Source organism: Lissotriton helveticus, chromosome 10 (assembly GCF_964261635.1).
Source record: "Lissotriton helveticus chromosome 10, aLisHel1.1, whole genome shotgun sequence".
In the NCBI taxonomy this organism is placed as follows: Eukaryota; Metazoa; Chordata; class Amphibia; order Caudata; family Salamandridae; genus Lissotriton; species Lissotriton helveticus.
The window spans coordinates 680,306,684-680,323,230 of record NC_136071.1 but is presented as its reverse complement, the minus strand read 5'-3'; the positions used below and the strand labels follow the sequence as shown (position 1 = coordinate 680,323,230).

Genomic DNA, 16,547 nt, shown 5'->3' with positions numbered 1-16,547 from the left:
CCTATTATGTTACACAGCTCCTGCCCAGCTGCCAAAAAGGAGGGTAAATATTGTCGACAGGAGGTCACCTGTTTCGGTTACCTACTGTTGTGTGGGGAGGAGATTAGGGAGACTAGCTCCTGAGCAAATTAAGGGTTATGTGCTCTCTCTCTTACTCTCTCTTGAGCTAAGCTGTCTAGGAACGGCCATGAGACATCTAGTTGGCTATTCAGTAATACTGTATTTAGATTGTTAAGATTAATAAAATGAATCAAAAAATACGCCATGTTACTGCCCATCCTGTCTGATGAAATTATGAAAGGATGAGTAGTCTAGAATGATGTTCCCTTATTTGACCTTTAAGGGGAACTATATGTGGGAAGTTTTTGTTCTAAAATTCTCCGGTGATTACACCATTATTGTTTATGTTATTCTCATGCTATATACAGTTTTGTAAAGGCATTGCTAGTCTCTTATTAGTTAGCCCGTGTAACTGAGCGGACAGCTCTTATTAGAGATAGTGAATGGGTTTTTTTCTTTGAAAAATTATGTTACATAGTCCAGATCGTGAAAAGTAGAATGTACAAGGGTTCACAATGTTAGGAAAGATGCCTGTGTGATCCTCTGCAAACATCTTGAAGGATAATATTGCTTTATAAGATTTAGTTTGCTACAATAGGTTTTGCTGGACAATTTCATGTACCTACTATGTTGAGGTTTAGTTATTTAAGTAATAAGAATCCCTGTTAAATTAGCAGTTTTTAGATTTTCCTGCTGCACCTATAATATGAGAGCATGGTCCTAAGTGTAAAATGAAGGTTTATTTACTAAGAAAAATAAATTTAGAAGTGTTTGCAGTCCTGTACAAGTTGTGAAAGGTTAGGACTTATGAAACACAAGCTTGTTAAGACAAGAAGCACAAAAGAATGCGTGTTCTCAAAATTCCCTTTCTTGAGGTTCTTCTGAGGAATAATATAGGAATACACAAATGTAAGGATTTAGAGTATGTCCATATTGTTTTTCTATTTCCCTCAGAATTAAGTAAATAAACATAGACTTCCTTGGCTGCTTCAAATAGTGTAAAGTTTTACTCTTGTCAGTTCACCAAGGGGTTCCTTTTGTACTCGCTAATGGGTCCAGGGTGTTTTATACTCTCAGATAGATGAAGTGGTTCTTGGGTGCCTTGCTAATGTATGGGGCATCCCAAGACTAAAGAAGTATTCGGAAATAGAGTATCCTCTCTGTTGATAGATTATTTGTATGCCTGGTCTAAAGATATTATGTTCTGACCACCTATAGCTATCTGCTGCCCTACAACCATTGCCAGAGAGGCCCGGACAGCAGATCCAGCCTGGGGAGTCAGCGCCAACCTAGCTTGGAGTCGAGGTAAAGGGAACCAGCACAGGCGTTGCTGGCAACTAGAACATCAGTGAAGAAAGAAGGCCGGAAGCACTGGGCCTATAGAACGGTGAAGTGTGTACCCCTGCTACTGTCTTGGATGAAAGATGGGGTCACAAATTAGGATGGAAAATTCTTTGTGTGGATCCAGTTTTTGATGCCCAGCTGAGAGAGTCAAAAACCGATAAGGACGGCAAGGAGGCTTTGCTTGAGGTGACCCCTTTTGAAACAAGGGTTGCTTCAGATATTCCAGCATCAGGCCTCTGAGTCCTGGTCCCTAAGTGAATGCATGTTTGCACCTCTGTTTGTTGATCAAGGGATGCCTGAGCACACTGGGTACAATCTGTGGCCCCAACAAAAGAGCAGTGCGCCAGCGGAGCAACACAGGAGTTAGGGAAAGACTTAAGTTCAGGGTACAGGTGCTGTGCCTTTGGTGCCTGTTAGATTAAAGTGAAGAATACTGGTGCACTGCCTGAGACACTGGACAGGATCGCTGAGGGCATTTGCCCCGGAGGGTGGGTGCCCTATCCTGAAAGAAAAAAATGAACATTTTGGCCCTGATTGTCTGTTTTGAGTTGCAAGCTGAGCAGTTCAACCGTTGGAAAGAACTTTTGATGAACAATAGGAGCCTGCCTGTGAGGCTCAGACAGACACAGAGAGAAGACTCCCCTCTGGCTGGCTGTACAGAGGTTTCTATTCTTCAAGTACTTTTTAGCAATGTACCCCTTTGGTCGTCCCATTTTTGAGGAGGAGCAGCCCTTTGCGGCTCCTTGTCCTAATTTCCATGGCCCCGTTTGGTCCTCCTGGTCCCTTGGAGTGAAAATTGTTTTTGTAACAATATGTCTACTTACTTTAATATTTGCATTAGGCATGTTTATTCTGCAAGAGAAACATTTTGCGGAGAGTTAATAAACACTACTCTGCCCTCCTCTTGGGCATATCAAGTGATACCCTACCCCTCATGAAAAGAACACTGGAAAGGTCTATTAAAAAAATGTTTTTTATTAAGATATTATATTACACATGTGCTGTTGGCTATTCTGAAGTTGAAATAGATGATCACTAAAATACATCTGAGCCCTGAAACTTAGAATTGGACTGGATGGTTTTGGGATTTACTTTCTGCTTGGGGTTGAAAAATATTGATAGTTCTGTTTGTAATAATAGCCACTATTTTCTCCTGCTATCTGTGTGTTCATTATGACCCAAAGCTCTGTTCCTCATGTATTCCTACTTGTATCTCACCAGTTAAACGAAATGTTCAAAAAGTAAATGTACACCTAGCAATGGATCAGGATATTAATGGATTTATGAGGATAGATGTGCAGGATAACTTCCACGCTTCTATTAATTCATAGCAGAATGTCTTCAGCTAATTCTAAAACGGCCATCTGTTGAAACTAGCTGAAATCGCTCTTAGCATCAGCTGAAGCCATTTTGTTTTTGGCAGCCATTTTAGTTAGCCATGTGCTTGCCATGTGCTTCTACCTCTTCACTGCTGCTTGCCCTTATATTCTGCTTGAGTCATTAGTTACAGTTAACTCCTTCAGCATTGAGCCAGAGCACTGCACATGTTCAGAAAGGCTTGTAGCTGCCAGAATGCACCTGCTCTTAGAATAACTGTCAGGCTATTTTAACTAATGTCAGCAATATTGAAACTCCTCTCATTCTGTTGACTAAGCGATTCTTATGTATCCTTGTATGTATTTGTGTGCACACTTGTACTGCCTCTTTTTGAGTCTTCATGCTAACTCATCAATAAACTGGCCATAAAAGGCCCTTGGTTTCTGTACTCTTTGGACTGCCTCCTACAGTGGCTTGAGGGTACTGTATTGACGCAGTCTCCCTCATGTGAGGTTAATAAATGCATTCTCTTTGATATTACAGCTTCCGTGCCAATCTCTTCTTTGTTGGTTTAAGGACCGGTGCATCAGTGAACCCCTAAAAAAGCTTTTTATTCTACACAGGAGGCCGATAGATGAGGTGAAAGAAATCTAAGTGGCAGTGAATATGAAGAGGAATGTGAGGCTCTCCATGGAGTTATGTTGCATGCTTTCCTAGGGTGAAGGTCAGGAGGGAGTACGGATGACAGAGAGACAACTGTGACAACACAGATTTTCAACCACAATCACTGGGGATGGCTCTAGAGGATTCAGTGATGTCACTTCCTCTACCCATGGATGCTTGGCTTCTTTTAATGATGGTTTTGGTGGGAAACTAGTGAGGTAATTTCAGCCTCAATAATTGTGGTACACAGATGTTGACAAAATATGTACCAGGTTAAAGATGTTGGCGTTGTGATATGATTCAATAACTGGGGTAATCAAAACCTTTTTCCTTTTCTGGGTGTCCTTTCTTGACATTGTCTGAATACATCAAGATTTTTTTTTATCTGAAATGAATATGCCAATGTTTTAGGGTTTACATGAACGTATTGTCAGAAAGCTACAATCAAGAGAGTGTCCTCTGATATAGATGAAATAATTGCAAGAGAACCTTAGTCCAAGAATATTATCAAGGGGATATAAAATAATGCTAATTGCTCCAGTTATTTAGGATCTCTACTTCTAAAAGCCTTGCAGAGCTTTTAAATAGCTATGAAACAAGCCCAGATCCCCACAAGTGAAATTTAAGGCATCATACGATCTCAGCTTGGATTTTTAGTGTAGGCTCATACTCACTAATAAAAAAATCAAAACATATTGCATAATATTCTTGAAAACACGTTATCACAATCTTGAATAACAGAAAGAACCAAACAATATTAAATCTAGAACAGCCCTCAGCCGACTATCTTCAAACATTCCAAGAGTCACACAAATCTAATATATCCACCACGACAATTTGAAAGTACAAAGATTCCGAACTACAAATAATTGGCAACAAAAATAAAGTCTTACACCACATACCTACCAATTGATCAAACTTAAATCCATCATGGTCCCTCCTGTGGTCCCTTGAGTCCACCATGGTCAATAACTAGCTGGAACGGAAGTTCTCCTCTGATAACAGTGCTTAAACATGCAATGTGAAAAAAAATTGTTCTATGCTTTTGGTGCTAACCATCTAGGTAATGCTTGATTGCACTTTTGGAAACGTGCTATCCTTGGATATGCAATATTCCATTCTAAGTGATACTTTTAAAAGATAAAAAGTTAGGTCTTAACACAAAATATATATATATTTTTTCCATCTTTACACTCCCACACTAAAAACATAACTTTACAGCAAAAACAAAGTGATGGTGCCAGTACTGTGACTACTTCCATATTTCTCTTAGCACCCCCCCACCGTCTCTGTCATCCAGATTCACACAGCATAACTTAACGCACCAACTTAAGAAAAAGGAAGTCATTAATGAAGGAAAAATACATATGCATAAACAATAAATGTAAAGAAAAATACATATGCATAAACAATAAATGTAACTCACTTTTCTTTCAGCATGTGGAATCTTGATGGAATAACCAGTTTGATTTGTAATTTCTAAATATGGAGTTGTGTCTGGATCCATCGCACTGTCATCTTCAACAAAAAGAAGGCATCATAATTACAGAATTTCTTGGCAAAGATTTGGCATGTTAACTTTGGATTATTTAGACTGGCAATCAAAACCTATCAAAATAACCGTAATTTTGCAATATATGCACAATATAAATAATGGAATAAGGACTAGATACTCCGGTCATAAGTAGTTTATTAGATTTGTTGGAGACATTGAAAAATAGATGCCATTGGTATAGTCCAGGAAGGAGAATACAAAGTTGGTGTATCCCTACATACAAAGAAAAACAAAGAAGAGAAACAAAAATTGAACCTACCGGACACAAAGGTACCTCAGCACTGCAGCTGCTCTTCTAGTTTTAATCTCAAGACTCACAAAGCTATGGATTGGTAAATCGGTCTTTTCTGTACAGACTAAGGTCCGAAACTTACTAATACCAAAAAGGAAACTAACAAACCACCCTGCATAAGTTCCTGCACCAAATGAGTCAATTTCCCAACTATAAGTTGGTGGTAAATAAAGAATAACTTTGAAAAGGCAAATCTGTGCATTTTCAACTGTGCCATGTGGCAGACATACATGCCCTCACATGCACACACAAGCACGATTCAGGGGTGCAACAGGGTGTCAAAGTGACACCCTGGCACCCTTGAATGTTTCCCCCATTTTACCGAATCGGTATTTACCGATTCGGTAATTGCCATTCATTCCTATGGGCCTACAGGCCCATAGGAATGAATGGCAATTAACGAATCGGTAAATACCGATTTGGTAAATTTTACCGAAAATGTATCTACATCCCATTTACCTATTCTTAAATACTGAAATTCGGTATTTAAGAATAGGTAAATTGGGATTACCTACATCTGGCCCATAGTCTTTTAAAAGCACAAGACTATATTCCAAATCCCTTCACAACTCATACTTCTATCAGTATGCGGCTTCAACGATGGAACACCTCTCATAGCCTTACATAGAATACTAACTCATCAGACATACACCACAACCATGCATCCTCCTAACCATACATGCTAACCATACATGCTACCAATCTTGAACTAAATTGGACCAGATGAACAAGCATGAAATCTTCATGTCAGGGTCTTATGAGATAAGATAAAGCAAACTAGCTCTAGCACGCACTTCAGCGGACAACACAGCGCTACAAAGCCAAGGCAGGAATATTGAAAACAAATACAATACACACAAAGTAATATTGATACATCATAAATATGAGAAGATAAAAATATCATGAAACACAATCCAAACAACTGTTGAAGTTTCAGGATAAATATGTTGGAGCTGCCAGGGCATTCTTCCAGGGGCTGTGCAGAGGTTAGGGTACTATATACTATCTCTTGGTTTAGACCACCGACTGTCCTAATGAAACATAAATAAGTAAAATAAATGTTTACCAAGTATGCCAATTATGGAATACTTGTACAACATAGGCCCAGACACTTGCACCAAGTGATGGACTTCTGTAATATTTTTACAACCTCTGTGCAAACACTACAGAGAATGCAATCCAGACCGAGGCAATGAAGGGATTAAAAGTAAGCAGGCTATTGATAGCCTATATGTACAAGAAAGCCTTTGGAGGGGAAGCACCTAGCCAGTAGCTCAATTGAAATCGTAAACAGGGACAATGTAAGGGAAGAGCCCCAGGGAACACCACACCCTTCTGAAGGTTGAGGGAGGTGATCGGTAAAAAGGTAAGAGATTGGAATAGACTGGAGAGAAATGATTTAAAGCATGAGTGAGCGGAGATGGAAATCACAACCGCCCATAATTGATCCCACATGATAGACCGATCAATTGTGCCAAACGCCAAAGACCTATCGAGAAAAACCAAGATGCTGACACTTCCATTATCAGAGCTTTCCTTGCCTTGCAAATGCAGTTTTTTATGGAGTTGCACTGTAATTCCTGAAACTAGATCCGTTTGCAAGCATTGTGCTTAATACTGTGAAAGGATCACTCATGATGCTGACACTTTAACCTCAGTTCAGATGGACCTACACTGCAACTTTTCCAAACACATGCGCAGGTTACACAGTTCTATTGTAAACACAAAGCGTTAAGTTCTCATAGCAGAATTCACTTGGCATAGATCAGATGATGGTTATGCTTGGCTTGTTTACAAGTCTTCTAGGCACAGTTCCAAACATTTTATACAGCATAAAGCAGTCTTAAAGTAACAGTATTTCTATTCCACTAGGATGTCCTAGCACCACAAATTCAGAAAATGTGTTCAAAACCGTCATAGATCTTACAGACAGACATATTCTTCGTCCCTGTGTTATACCTTTTCAAGAATATCAGTAATTCAAGAAAGTTACTTAATTTGTGTACTTCTTGTTCTCTACTATCCTCCAGGTTAGAATCTTTCTTTTCTCGCTCTAGTCTGCTGATGCTTTTCTGCGTGTAATATCTAAAGTTAAACCTAGTTAAAGCACAAGATCCTATCTGGTCACATTCCTAATTATTTAAACTAGCAGTACTTGATCCACTGATACATCTCTTTATTTGTTCCCTTTCACAAGGGGTTGACCAAAATCAGTTTACATTTTCCTAGATCATACTAATATTAAATATACCTGTGCTAGCCCTGCCGATAAGGGGAATTATTAACCAATATTGCTCATCCCTGTGGCCACTAGCTTCTTGAAGACACCACTGAAGGTTCTGTCAAACTCTTACAATATGGGCTGTGGCAATGACGTTGAACCCAATGATAGGTAAAAGATTATCAATCAAGGATTCCTCAGCATAATAAAAATGAGAGTGTCCTTTTATATGGGTGGCGTTCAGAAACCTTTCTTAATATTTAGACAAATGACAATGTGGGAATTTCTGGGCTACCTTATTCACCCAGAACTTAAAATATTTAATGAACATAAGCAGGGCCATCTTTAGCGCTGGTGGTGCACGGAGCGACCATGTTTGTTGGTGCCCCCCATCCATGGTAGAGGTGGTGACCAACTCCACCACGGATTCCCTCACCTCCACCTTTTAAAAGTGCCCTTCAAGTCTCCATAACCACTCTCTTTCAGATGCATTTAATTAGCTACATAGCATCACTCATACCAGTATAGGGGTGTCACAGCATTTTGCATCACAAATACATTACACAGAGACAATCAATCATACATGTGTAAATCAGTGAATAGGAAATGTTACATAAGCCATACAAGGTGTATGAGTGGCATGTCATCCATACTGGTAGGCAGTATAGTTTAAGAGTGCTTGGGCTAGAGAAACACAAACTCAGAACACCATAGTTGGAGGTTCTCTTTAATAATAAGAATCGATTTCTCCCCCAATGAGCCCTTTTTGCAACATTAATCTATGCTTCAAGCTATACTTTTCAGAGTGCATGCAGTTCTTTGATGACAGTTAATAATTCACAGATCTATGGGATTTTACCTTATAAACTGGAAGTAACAAAAGTATGTCTCTTAGAAAAGCGGTAACCTACTGGCCTATATATGCACGTTGTGATCTGCAGGGTACACTTCTTTGCAGCAGGCATAAGCTATGCTATTTTATAGGCTGTGCTATTTTATGATCAGTCCAAACCTCAACTAGACAAAAATCCGATCTGTCTCCAGGAAGAACATTAACCAGAGTTATCCTTAACATTTTTATTGTTTCCTGGAAATCGCTAGAGGCAAGGAATGCAGGTGTTTTTAAAACCACTATAAACCTGCAAACACAGTGCCAACTGAAGTCAGCACCGGTCGCACCACCCCTGACCATAAGAAGAGGATATTAACAGCTATCAACTTTTCATAAACAGACAGAAAATCCATTTTAATCACTGAAGACTGGCAAGACAAAAAGGAGAGTAAAATAGGAGAAGAGATTGAATGGGCAAAATGTCATCCCTCTTAGATTGAGGGGGGCGGGATCAGACATAGAAACAGCATAACAAGATATGCCACCTTTTTTTCGAAATCAATGGACAGTCGAATCTGAAGACAAAGAAGCTGGTAAGTGCCACTTCTGATATTTCCAATGTGCATGAGGAGGAGAAGAGCCATGTCCCTGTAATCAAAGATGACTAGGTGTTCAGGAAGGATTATTAGAACTGGTATCCTTGGTGTAGTTCCCCCTGACTTTCTTGATATCTGACCACCTGTTTTGCTGACTTTGTTGTTGCTGGCTTTTGGACTCTGGGCACTTTACTACTGCTAACCAGCGCTAATGTGCATGTTCTCTCTGCTTTAAACATGGGAACATTGGGTTATCCACAATTGGCATATTTAATTTAGTTATAAGTCCTCAGTAAAGTGCACTACTTGTACCTAGGGCCTGTACATCAAATGCTACTAGTGGGCCTGCAGTAATGATTGTGCCGCCCACTTCAGTAGCCCTTTAAACGCGTCTCAGGCCTGCCATACCAGAGCCTGTGTTTTCAGTTTTAAACTGCCATGTAGACCTGGCAAGTTAACCCTCTTGCCAGACCGAAACCTGCCTTTTAAGACGCATATGTCACCCCTAAGGTAGCCCCTGGACAGCCTATGGGAAGGGTGCAGTGCATTTAAAAAGTATGACATGTACTTTTACGTTTTACATGTCCTAGTAGTGGAAACTCTTACATTCATTTATCACTACAGCAAGGCCTATCTCTCCCACTGGATAACATTGGGATTACCTCATTACCTTTTATAAGTGAAATTTCCAATTGGGAAGAGACAGAACTCTCAAAGTTGGTGACTCTGGAATCACAATTTAAAATCACAACTCATGGTGAAGTAGGATTTTAAATTGTAATTCTGAAAGAGCCACTTTTAGAAAGTTGCCATTTTTTTACTTTAGCCATTTAGTGACTTTTGCCTGTCTCTGAATACACGTCTGGGGTGGGTGACAGGTGGGTTTTGTTCATTCCTCTCTAGAAAGCCACACACAAAAGGAGCTTAGGTGTGACTTATGGGCCATTCTCATCCTGGTGGGCTATCCTGGGCAGAATGGGAAGGAGGAGCTAACGCACCCAAATAGGCTGCCCTGTCCCCACACAAAGGGCTTCAATCCCCGTGTAGTGAGTCTGGAGCCAGGGTAGGAAGGGCAGGGACTCTGTGTACTTCAAGTGCCTCTCTTTGAAGTCTCCCCTACCTCAAAGGCACAAATGGATATAAGTACTGGACCCCTGACATCACCAACCCATTACACTTCTGGACCTGTGGATATTCTGCCAGGAAGGACTGCTGTGCTGCTGAAAGGACTGTCACTCTGCTGGACTCCTGCTCTGCTGTGCTGACCTGCTGCCCTCTTTGCCTGGGAGTGAGAAGGACTGGGCCTGCATCTCTACAACCCAGAACCAAAGTGACTTCTAGGATTTGCTGGTTTGCCTCCTGTTAGAAGTCTCAGGGACATCCAAGACTTCCATCTACCCCTCTACAGCACCTGGACTTTGCCATCTCAGAATCTCTCCCTGCCAAGTGGTGCTCATCCAGTCCTGGGGACCTTGGAAGTGTGTATAAAGTGCTGCAACTACCAAAATCCAAACATCGCCTCTGTTGCGCAGCTCAGAACAGGTGCATGTCCCTCGATTCGGATGTATCAGCACCGCTGCAAGAAGCCAACACATTGACCACTGCGAAGTGCATGGCCACCCTTTTCCAACGCATCCTTGACTTGTGCAGCTCAGTGATGATGCATCACTTACATCTTGTGGTTCAACGATGACGCATCTCCCATGTGCATGGCTCATAACCGACTCACCGCCTACATCTGAAGAGATAGACGACGACGCACAAGGTACTTTTCAGCTGGCAAGATTGGTCTATGTATCCGACCCACATTAAATCGCGGTCGACCTGCACGTCTGGCTTTGACCCGTTCTAGCATAGCCAGATAGCCCAGGTTGGCGCTTTATGCTTTTAAGCACTTTATTTCGTGATATTCTTTAAAAATTCCAAACTGCGGTTACACTTATTGGATTTCTGTTGCTTTGGTCTTGTTTTGTTTATTAAATTACGCTCTATTGTTCTAACCAGGTGTGGTATCTCTTTGTGTGGTGTTTTTACTGTTACTCTTAAGTTAAGCCTAATACTCTGTGCTAAGCTACAAGAGGCGAGCACAAGTTAATTTAGGGTGTATATCTGATTTACCATGACTAAGATTGTGGTTCCTCCTTGGACAGGGTGCATTTCTCTGCCAAACAGAGATCCAATTTCTAACAATGATAAATTACAGATTTCACTTGCATGCCTGAGTGAATAGAAAGCCTACCTTAATTGCTTGATTGCTTATGGGTACCTACACAAGGGTAGGAAAAGGAGGATTTTTCAGGGCAATCTAAGGTCATGATGTCTTTATATAGAACACAAACAGCCTTCATACTAATGGACGTAGAAGGCAGACCAGTCCTCCAGGTTCAGTATTAGTGCCTGTACTTAAGAGGACACATTCAGAAGGGAAAGTCTTTCTATTTTAGTAGCATAATATTGTAAAAAGGCGTACAGCATCACCCCTTCTCCTCAAATTATTTTGAGACACATAAGTAGAAGAGTGTTCGACCCTCTGGTATGAAAGAAAAAGTAACTAACTTTTAAAGTTTAAAATTTACTTGAAGTGCTTTAAGAGTTTATGAATAGGCAACTACTTGGTCAAAATATTTAGGAACTGATTATTTTGCCTAATGTCAAATACTCCTCCACAATTACATCATGTGGAAGTATGCATTCCCAAGGAGCCTTACTCCTCAAAACCTAACTTTTCCTGGTTTTAAGCTTTGCACTTTGATCCTCTGTCAGGGAAAGCCACGGCATCAGTGTGTAAAGATAACACTGTAAAGATCATACAAGTAGCTATCTGGCCTCACATAGAAGACAGGGGTGCAGCCTTTAAACTAAAACTCCACATATACTGCTCCCTTTTCATACACTCTGTTTTGTACCTTTGCCAGGTGGCACAGTAGCAGGCTAGCTCTGGGAAATGACAAAGCATCTGGGACACAAGTGGATGATACGAGTAACCAAGGCAAGATGAGGGAAAGGAAGGGGGCCAGAGGAAGGGAAAGCAACCATTGACAGGGAGTGTTTTACCAACAAGGGCATGAGCAGCCAGAATGGCTGAGAGCAAACCTAGTTAATAAAAATAAGCTATCAGAGGATTAAAAATGTGTGAGCTGCTCATTCTATTTTCCATGGAAAGGATTGCTGCTGTTCAATTAGTTACATACCTCCTGCTTTACGCCTCACGTCACGTCAAGTCAAATTTATTTATTGGTTCGATAAATGTCACAACAATATGAGCATACAAACCCGTTTCCTATATTGGAAGAAGATAAAAAACATAATTCACAACAGCACTTTGGCATAAGTCGGGGGTGCTATGGGGCAACAACCAAGATGGCAGCACGCCTGTGAGGCTCCTTCTTGGCTCTCAAATCTTACTTTTATCCTTTGCCACTGCTGCGGAATCTCAAGATGCACACTGGGAGCCGGTAAATTAAAACACCTGCTATCTCCGGTGCCACTTTCAGCCGGGAACTCCGCTCCGGGTGGCGGTCGGAGCCGTGTAAGGCGTGCTGCGGAGTGCACCTGTGTCCCACTCAGAGCACTGTTCGGCAACGGCGCCAACTCGAGTGCCGCAGCTCCCCACGTGGTAAGTAGGCCTTGCTGGACCCGACCGCAGACTGCGGGAGAGCGCGGCCACGACAAACATTGCACCCGCCATCTCAAGGATTGTAAGCTGATAGGAGGGAATAGCGGGGGTGAGTGTGGTGGTCCCGCATCTCTGTCCCTGCCATGACCTGCTCTGTAGGACTCTTGCGACCCTGCTTGGTGGTGTGGAATATGACCTATAGGCCCCCATGCCTGACTAGCCTTGATCAGGAACGGCACTCAGCGAGGAGCAGACGGAGTGATTTTGTGCATTGAAGCAGGGCCGGTCCTAGAACTTCTGGGGCCCCGGCGAAAGGAAAGATGTGAGGCCCCTTGAATTTGCATGTAACATCCAATCGCGGCCGGCCTGATGCGCGAGTGGGGGGTCACGTAGGTGTTCGCACGCGGGGGCGTAATTTAAAAATAAAATAATCTTACCTTCCAGGTCTCGCAACGTCTCTGCTCCTGACCTGCTCTCCTGCAACAGGAACAGGAACAGAACAGGAAGCCTCCCTCCCCTAAGCCAATCTCAAGGCTGCAATGGCAGCATTGTGATTGGTCGGTACGCAGACAAGCCAGATCAGCCAGGCGTACCTGCCAGCCAAGCCATTCTTACAGCCTTGGGGGCCTGAAATAGTTCAAATTATCGCGCTTGCAGTAGTGTGATGGTTAGTAGCTGTGTTGTTACTAAAATTGGTAGCGTGGCGAGGGCAATGTGTGGTGCAAGCTGCAGTGACCGCCTGATGAGAGCCCTGGCACTTATGTAGTTACAAATTAAGCACTCACTGCTCTGCGAAACTATTCTGCCAGCTATAAATAAACTACTGCAGACCACTGCTGGCTGGGTGTGTTTATTTTTGTCTCTTTTATTGAAAGGCTGCATGCTACATCGTGTGTTTTTGGTGAAAGGACAGGCCCCGTACCAAGGAGAGATATACCCGCTTAATACATACATGCAGATGGTATTGTCAGACTTCTCTCTTTTTAAATTACGGACAAAAAGCCTCAGGCAAAGCTCATTTATGCAGATCAGATAACTGGTCTGGGAACACAGGCTCATAATCCATGACTCAGCGAGAACCACAAGGGACATAATACTTAAATATGACTGCAGTCTTTGGAAGTTCAAAAATTAATAGAGAGGTGAAGTTGGTCTCACACTTGCAGTGCCAGATGTCATGCAAGGCGGACACACTGTGGGTCAAAGGTTACACAGGAGGATGAGTATGCCATGATAATTCTCACTGAGTAATTGTTATGGATGATTTCAGTTCCAAAAGGTGGACAGTGCTATCACTGGCTCTCTGAGCAACTAATATGCTTAACTAGACTTGGTGGGCAGGCATCAAGCAGATACTTAGAGCTCTATAGTTGCCTCACACATGTGCATTCTGGGACCTGTAGTTTTACTTCCCGTCTGCGGCGCTCGGAGTGCCAGAAGGAAACAAGCATTCACAATGCAATAGGTCTCCCATTTGCGCGAATTTAAGCTATTAGCATTGTAAATGACTATGCCTTTTATTTATGTTTAAAAAACCAAAATATAAATAAAAAGGCATTGTCATTTACAATGTCAATAGCTCAAACGCGCTTAAATGCGAGACCTATTGCATTGCAAATGCTTGCTTTACATGGAGCACCAAGATTGAACATTTAATATTAAATCAATCCTAAAAACCATTCAGTTATTTTGCTGGTCAAGGACAATCGAAAAACGAATTATTTATATGAAAATGGGCAGTGGAAGCAGCTGCTGAGGCCTCTCGAGTTCACAGCAGTAGAGCAAGCCTCAACATAAATGAGGAAAAATAACGACCCACTTAAGCCTCAGGGACTGGGCCTCTCGCACCAGCCGAATAACTCCCTTCCCAATCCAACCCTGGCACTGCATAATTACTACAAGGCCCAGGTAAGGGGGCGCCCACACCTGAACCTTGCAGCTTGATCCAGTGCTTCAAGGCCCAGGGAGGGGGCCCCCTCCCCATGGCCATGAAACAGTAAGGACACACTTCCCACAACACACAGTTTATACACAAAGAAAGGTCAAAAACAAGTTGATCTGGCTGCCCCCTCCACCCATCACCCACCTCCTCTTACCTGTGTCTGCCTTCCCCTGGAAACAAAGGGCAAACAAAGTTAAGTATCAGGGCTGATACTTAACTGACGCGCTGCCTGCCTCTGACACTGAGCCAAGATAATTGCTGGCCCAGCTGGTGTGCTGTCCCCCATTCAGTTTGTACCTTCCCTCACCCCTGCACTCCCAGGAATGTCACCACGCCAGCAAGTTCATGATGTAATATGATCAGCTGGGGCAGGGGGCCTCGCAAGAATAGGTTGGCTAATGTGAAAGTGTGGCCTTTCACACTGATGGGGGGGCCCTTAATCTTTGGCAGAGCGCGAGGCCCTGGGCCGCTGCCCACACTGCCCATGCCTAGCGCCGGCCCTGCATTGAAGCCCTGATACCTTCACGGGCCTGGGGAGCGCTTTCTGCAGGGTACAGGATCGGCGTGCTGTGGCCGACTGCAACCCTGGACCTTCAGTAATATTAATTGCGCGCTTGATTCTCTCCACCTAGTGGACTGGTCCTGACCGGGTCTTGTGTGCACCCGGGGTCCTGCGGCTGGGACAGACAACATTCATCAGACTCCCCACGTTACTTATGTTACATATGTGAAAAATCCAATCCATAATCTCAACCTGCTGCTGCGAGAATTTATAAGATTTGGTGGGCTATCTGGCATTACTATTAACTGGTCTAAGTCTCAGGTTTTTCCACTTACTCCAGCTGCGGTGCCATTCCCTACAGATTATCCCATAGAATGGTGTGCTGAGAATGTGAAATACTTGGGAGTAGGGGTCACTAATGATCGTGAAGAGCTCCTACGTTGTAATTACGGCTGTGGGCTAAAACAGATCACAAATTGCATCACCAGATAGATAGCCGTCAGGCTCACCAGGGCCGGACGTATCTCGCTTATTAAAATGATTATACTCCCCAAATTTTTATATTTATTCTTAAACATACAGCTTTACCCTGGGTGACCCTTTTTTCACATGCTCAGATCGGAGCTCATACGATTGGTCTGGGGTGGCAAGCAACCATGTTTACAGTGGGATATACTTACTCAGCCATATTCACAAGGAGGTTTTGACGTGCCCAACTTCGAATTGTACTATCTGTGCGCTCAGGCGCACTTCGCGTACTATTGGTTTCACTACCCCCCCCCCAGATACACACCTCAGGTTGCCACAGAGCACTGGTTGGCACATCTGGAAGGATCTAGGAGGGGAGCATCCAAGTGACTTTTTCTAGGAGGCATGTGAGAGATTCTGAGTGACTGCAGATTGTGTATGGGGTAGTTGCTGCATGAGGGGTGGAAGGAGGGTGGCAGACGATGCTGCTTGGTGTTATGGGAGAGGCTGGAGGTAGGTGAGCACTGGAAGCGACTGTGGGTAGCTGCTCCGAGTCAGAGCTGTAAAGAGACTGCAGAATAGCTAATGAATGATTCTTGAGGAGCCTGTCGAGTAACTTGCCAAGTAATTCTGGAAGACCGTTGCGGGTTAGATGCTGCAGAGTCTAAGATGGAAGGATGCTGCAGGGTAGGCGCGGAGTCAGTACTTGAAGGAGGCTACAGTGGGCACTCGAATTAGGTCTGTGAGGGTGTCAGGGAGCTGTAGAGTTAGTTGCTTGAATGAGCGTGGAATGGACCTATTGAATGTACTGGAAGGAGAGGCTGCTGAGTAACTGCTGGAAAGAGGCAAGTGGGGTACTGCTGAGTCAATGCTGGGATGTGACTAGGCTTCAGGAACGTAATGCAAGCCCTTCAGCCTCAGTGGAGAAGGGGGGCAACCCCTTATCCATCCCCTCATTTGCGGTCTTCACACTTTCTCCTGGGGTAAACCTTGACTGCTCGGTCATCAGTGCCAAATGAGACCCGAGGAAATCATGAGTACAATATTGAGAACCCAGAAGCAGTAGAGAGAACCTAACAGCAGCCTTTGGTATTGCAAGGCCCTTCCTATAACAACAGGATCCGGATGGACAACCCGAC

The 16,547-nt window shown here is 43.1% G+C and overlaps 1 protein-coding gene across 2 annotated transcripts in view; it reads right to left on the bottom strand.

Annotated features, from left to right (window-relative positions):
* Window positions 1-16,547, bottom strand: part of NUB1 (negative regulator of ubiquitin like proteins 1) — a 310,162-nt gene that overhangs the window by 172,644 nt on the left and 120,971 nt on the right. For both annotated transcript variants that reach the window (XM_078663212.1, XM_078663213.1), the window contains exon 7: window positions 4,811-4,902. In XM_078663212.1, coding sequence (XP_078519338.1) covers window positions 4,811-4,902 — 92 coding nt within the window. The remainder of the gene's footprint in view (window positions 1-4,810; window positions 4,903-16,547) is intronic.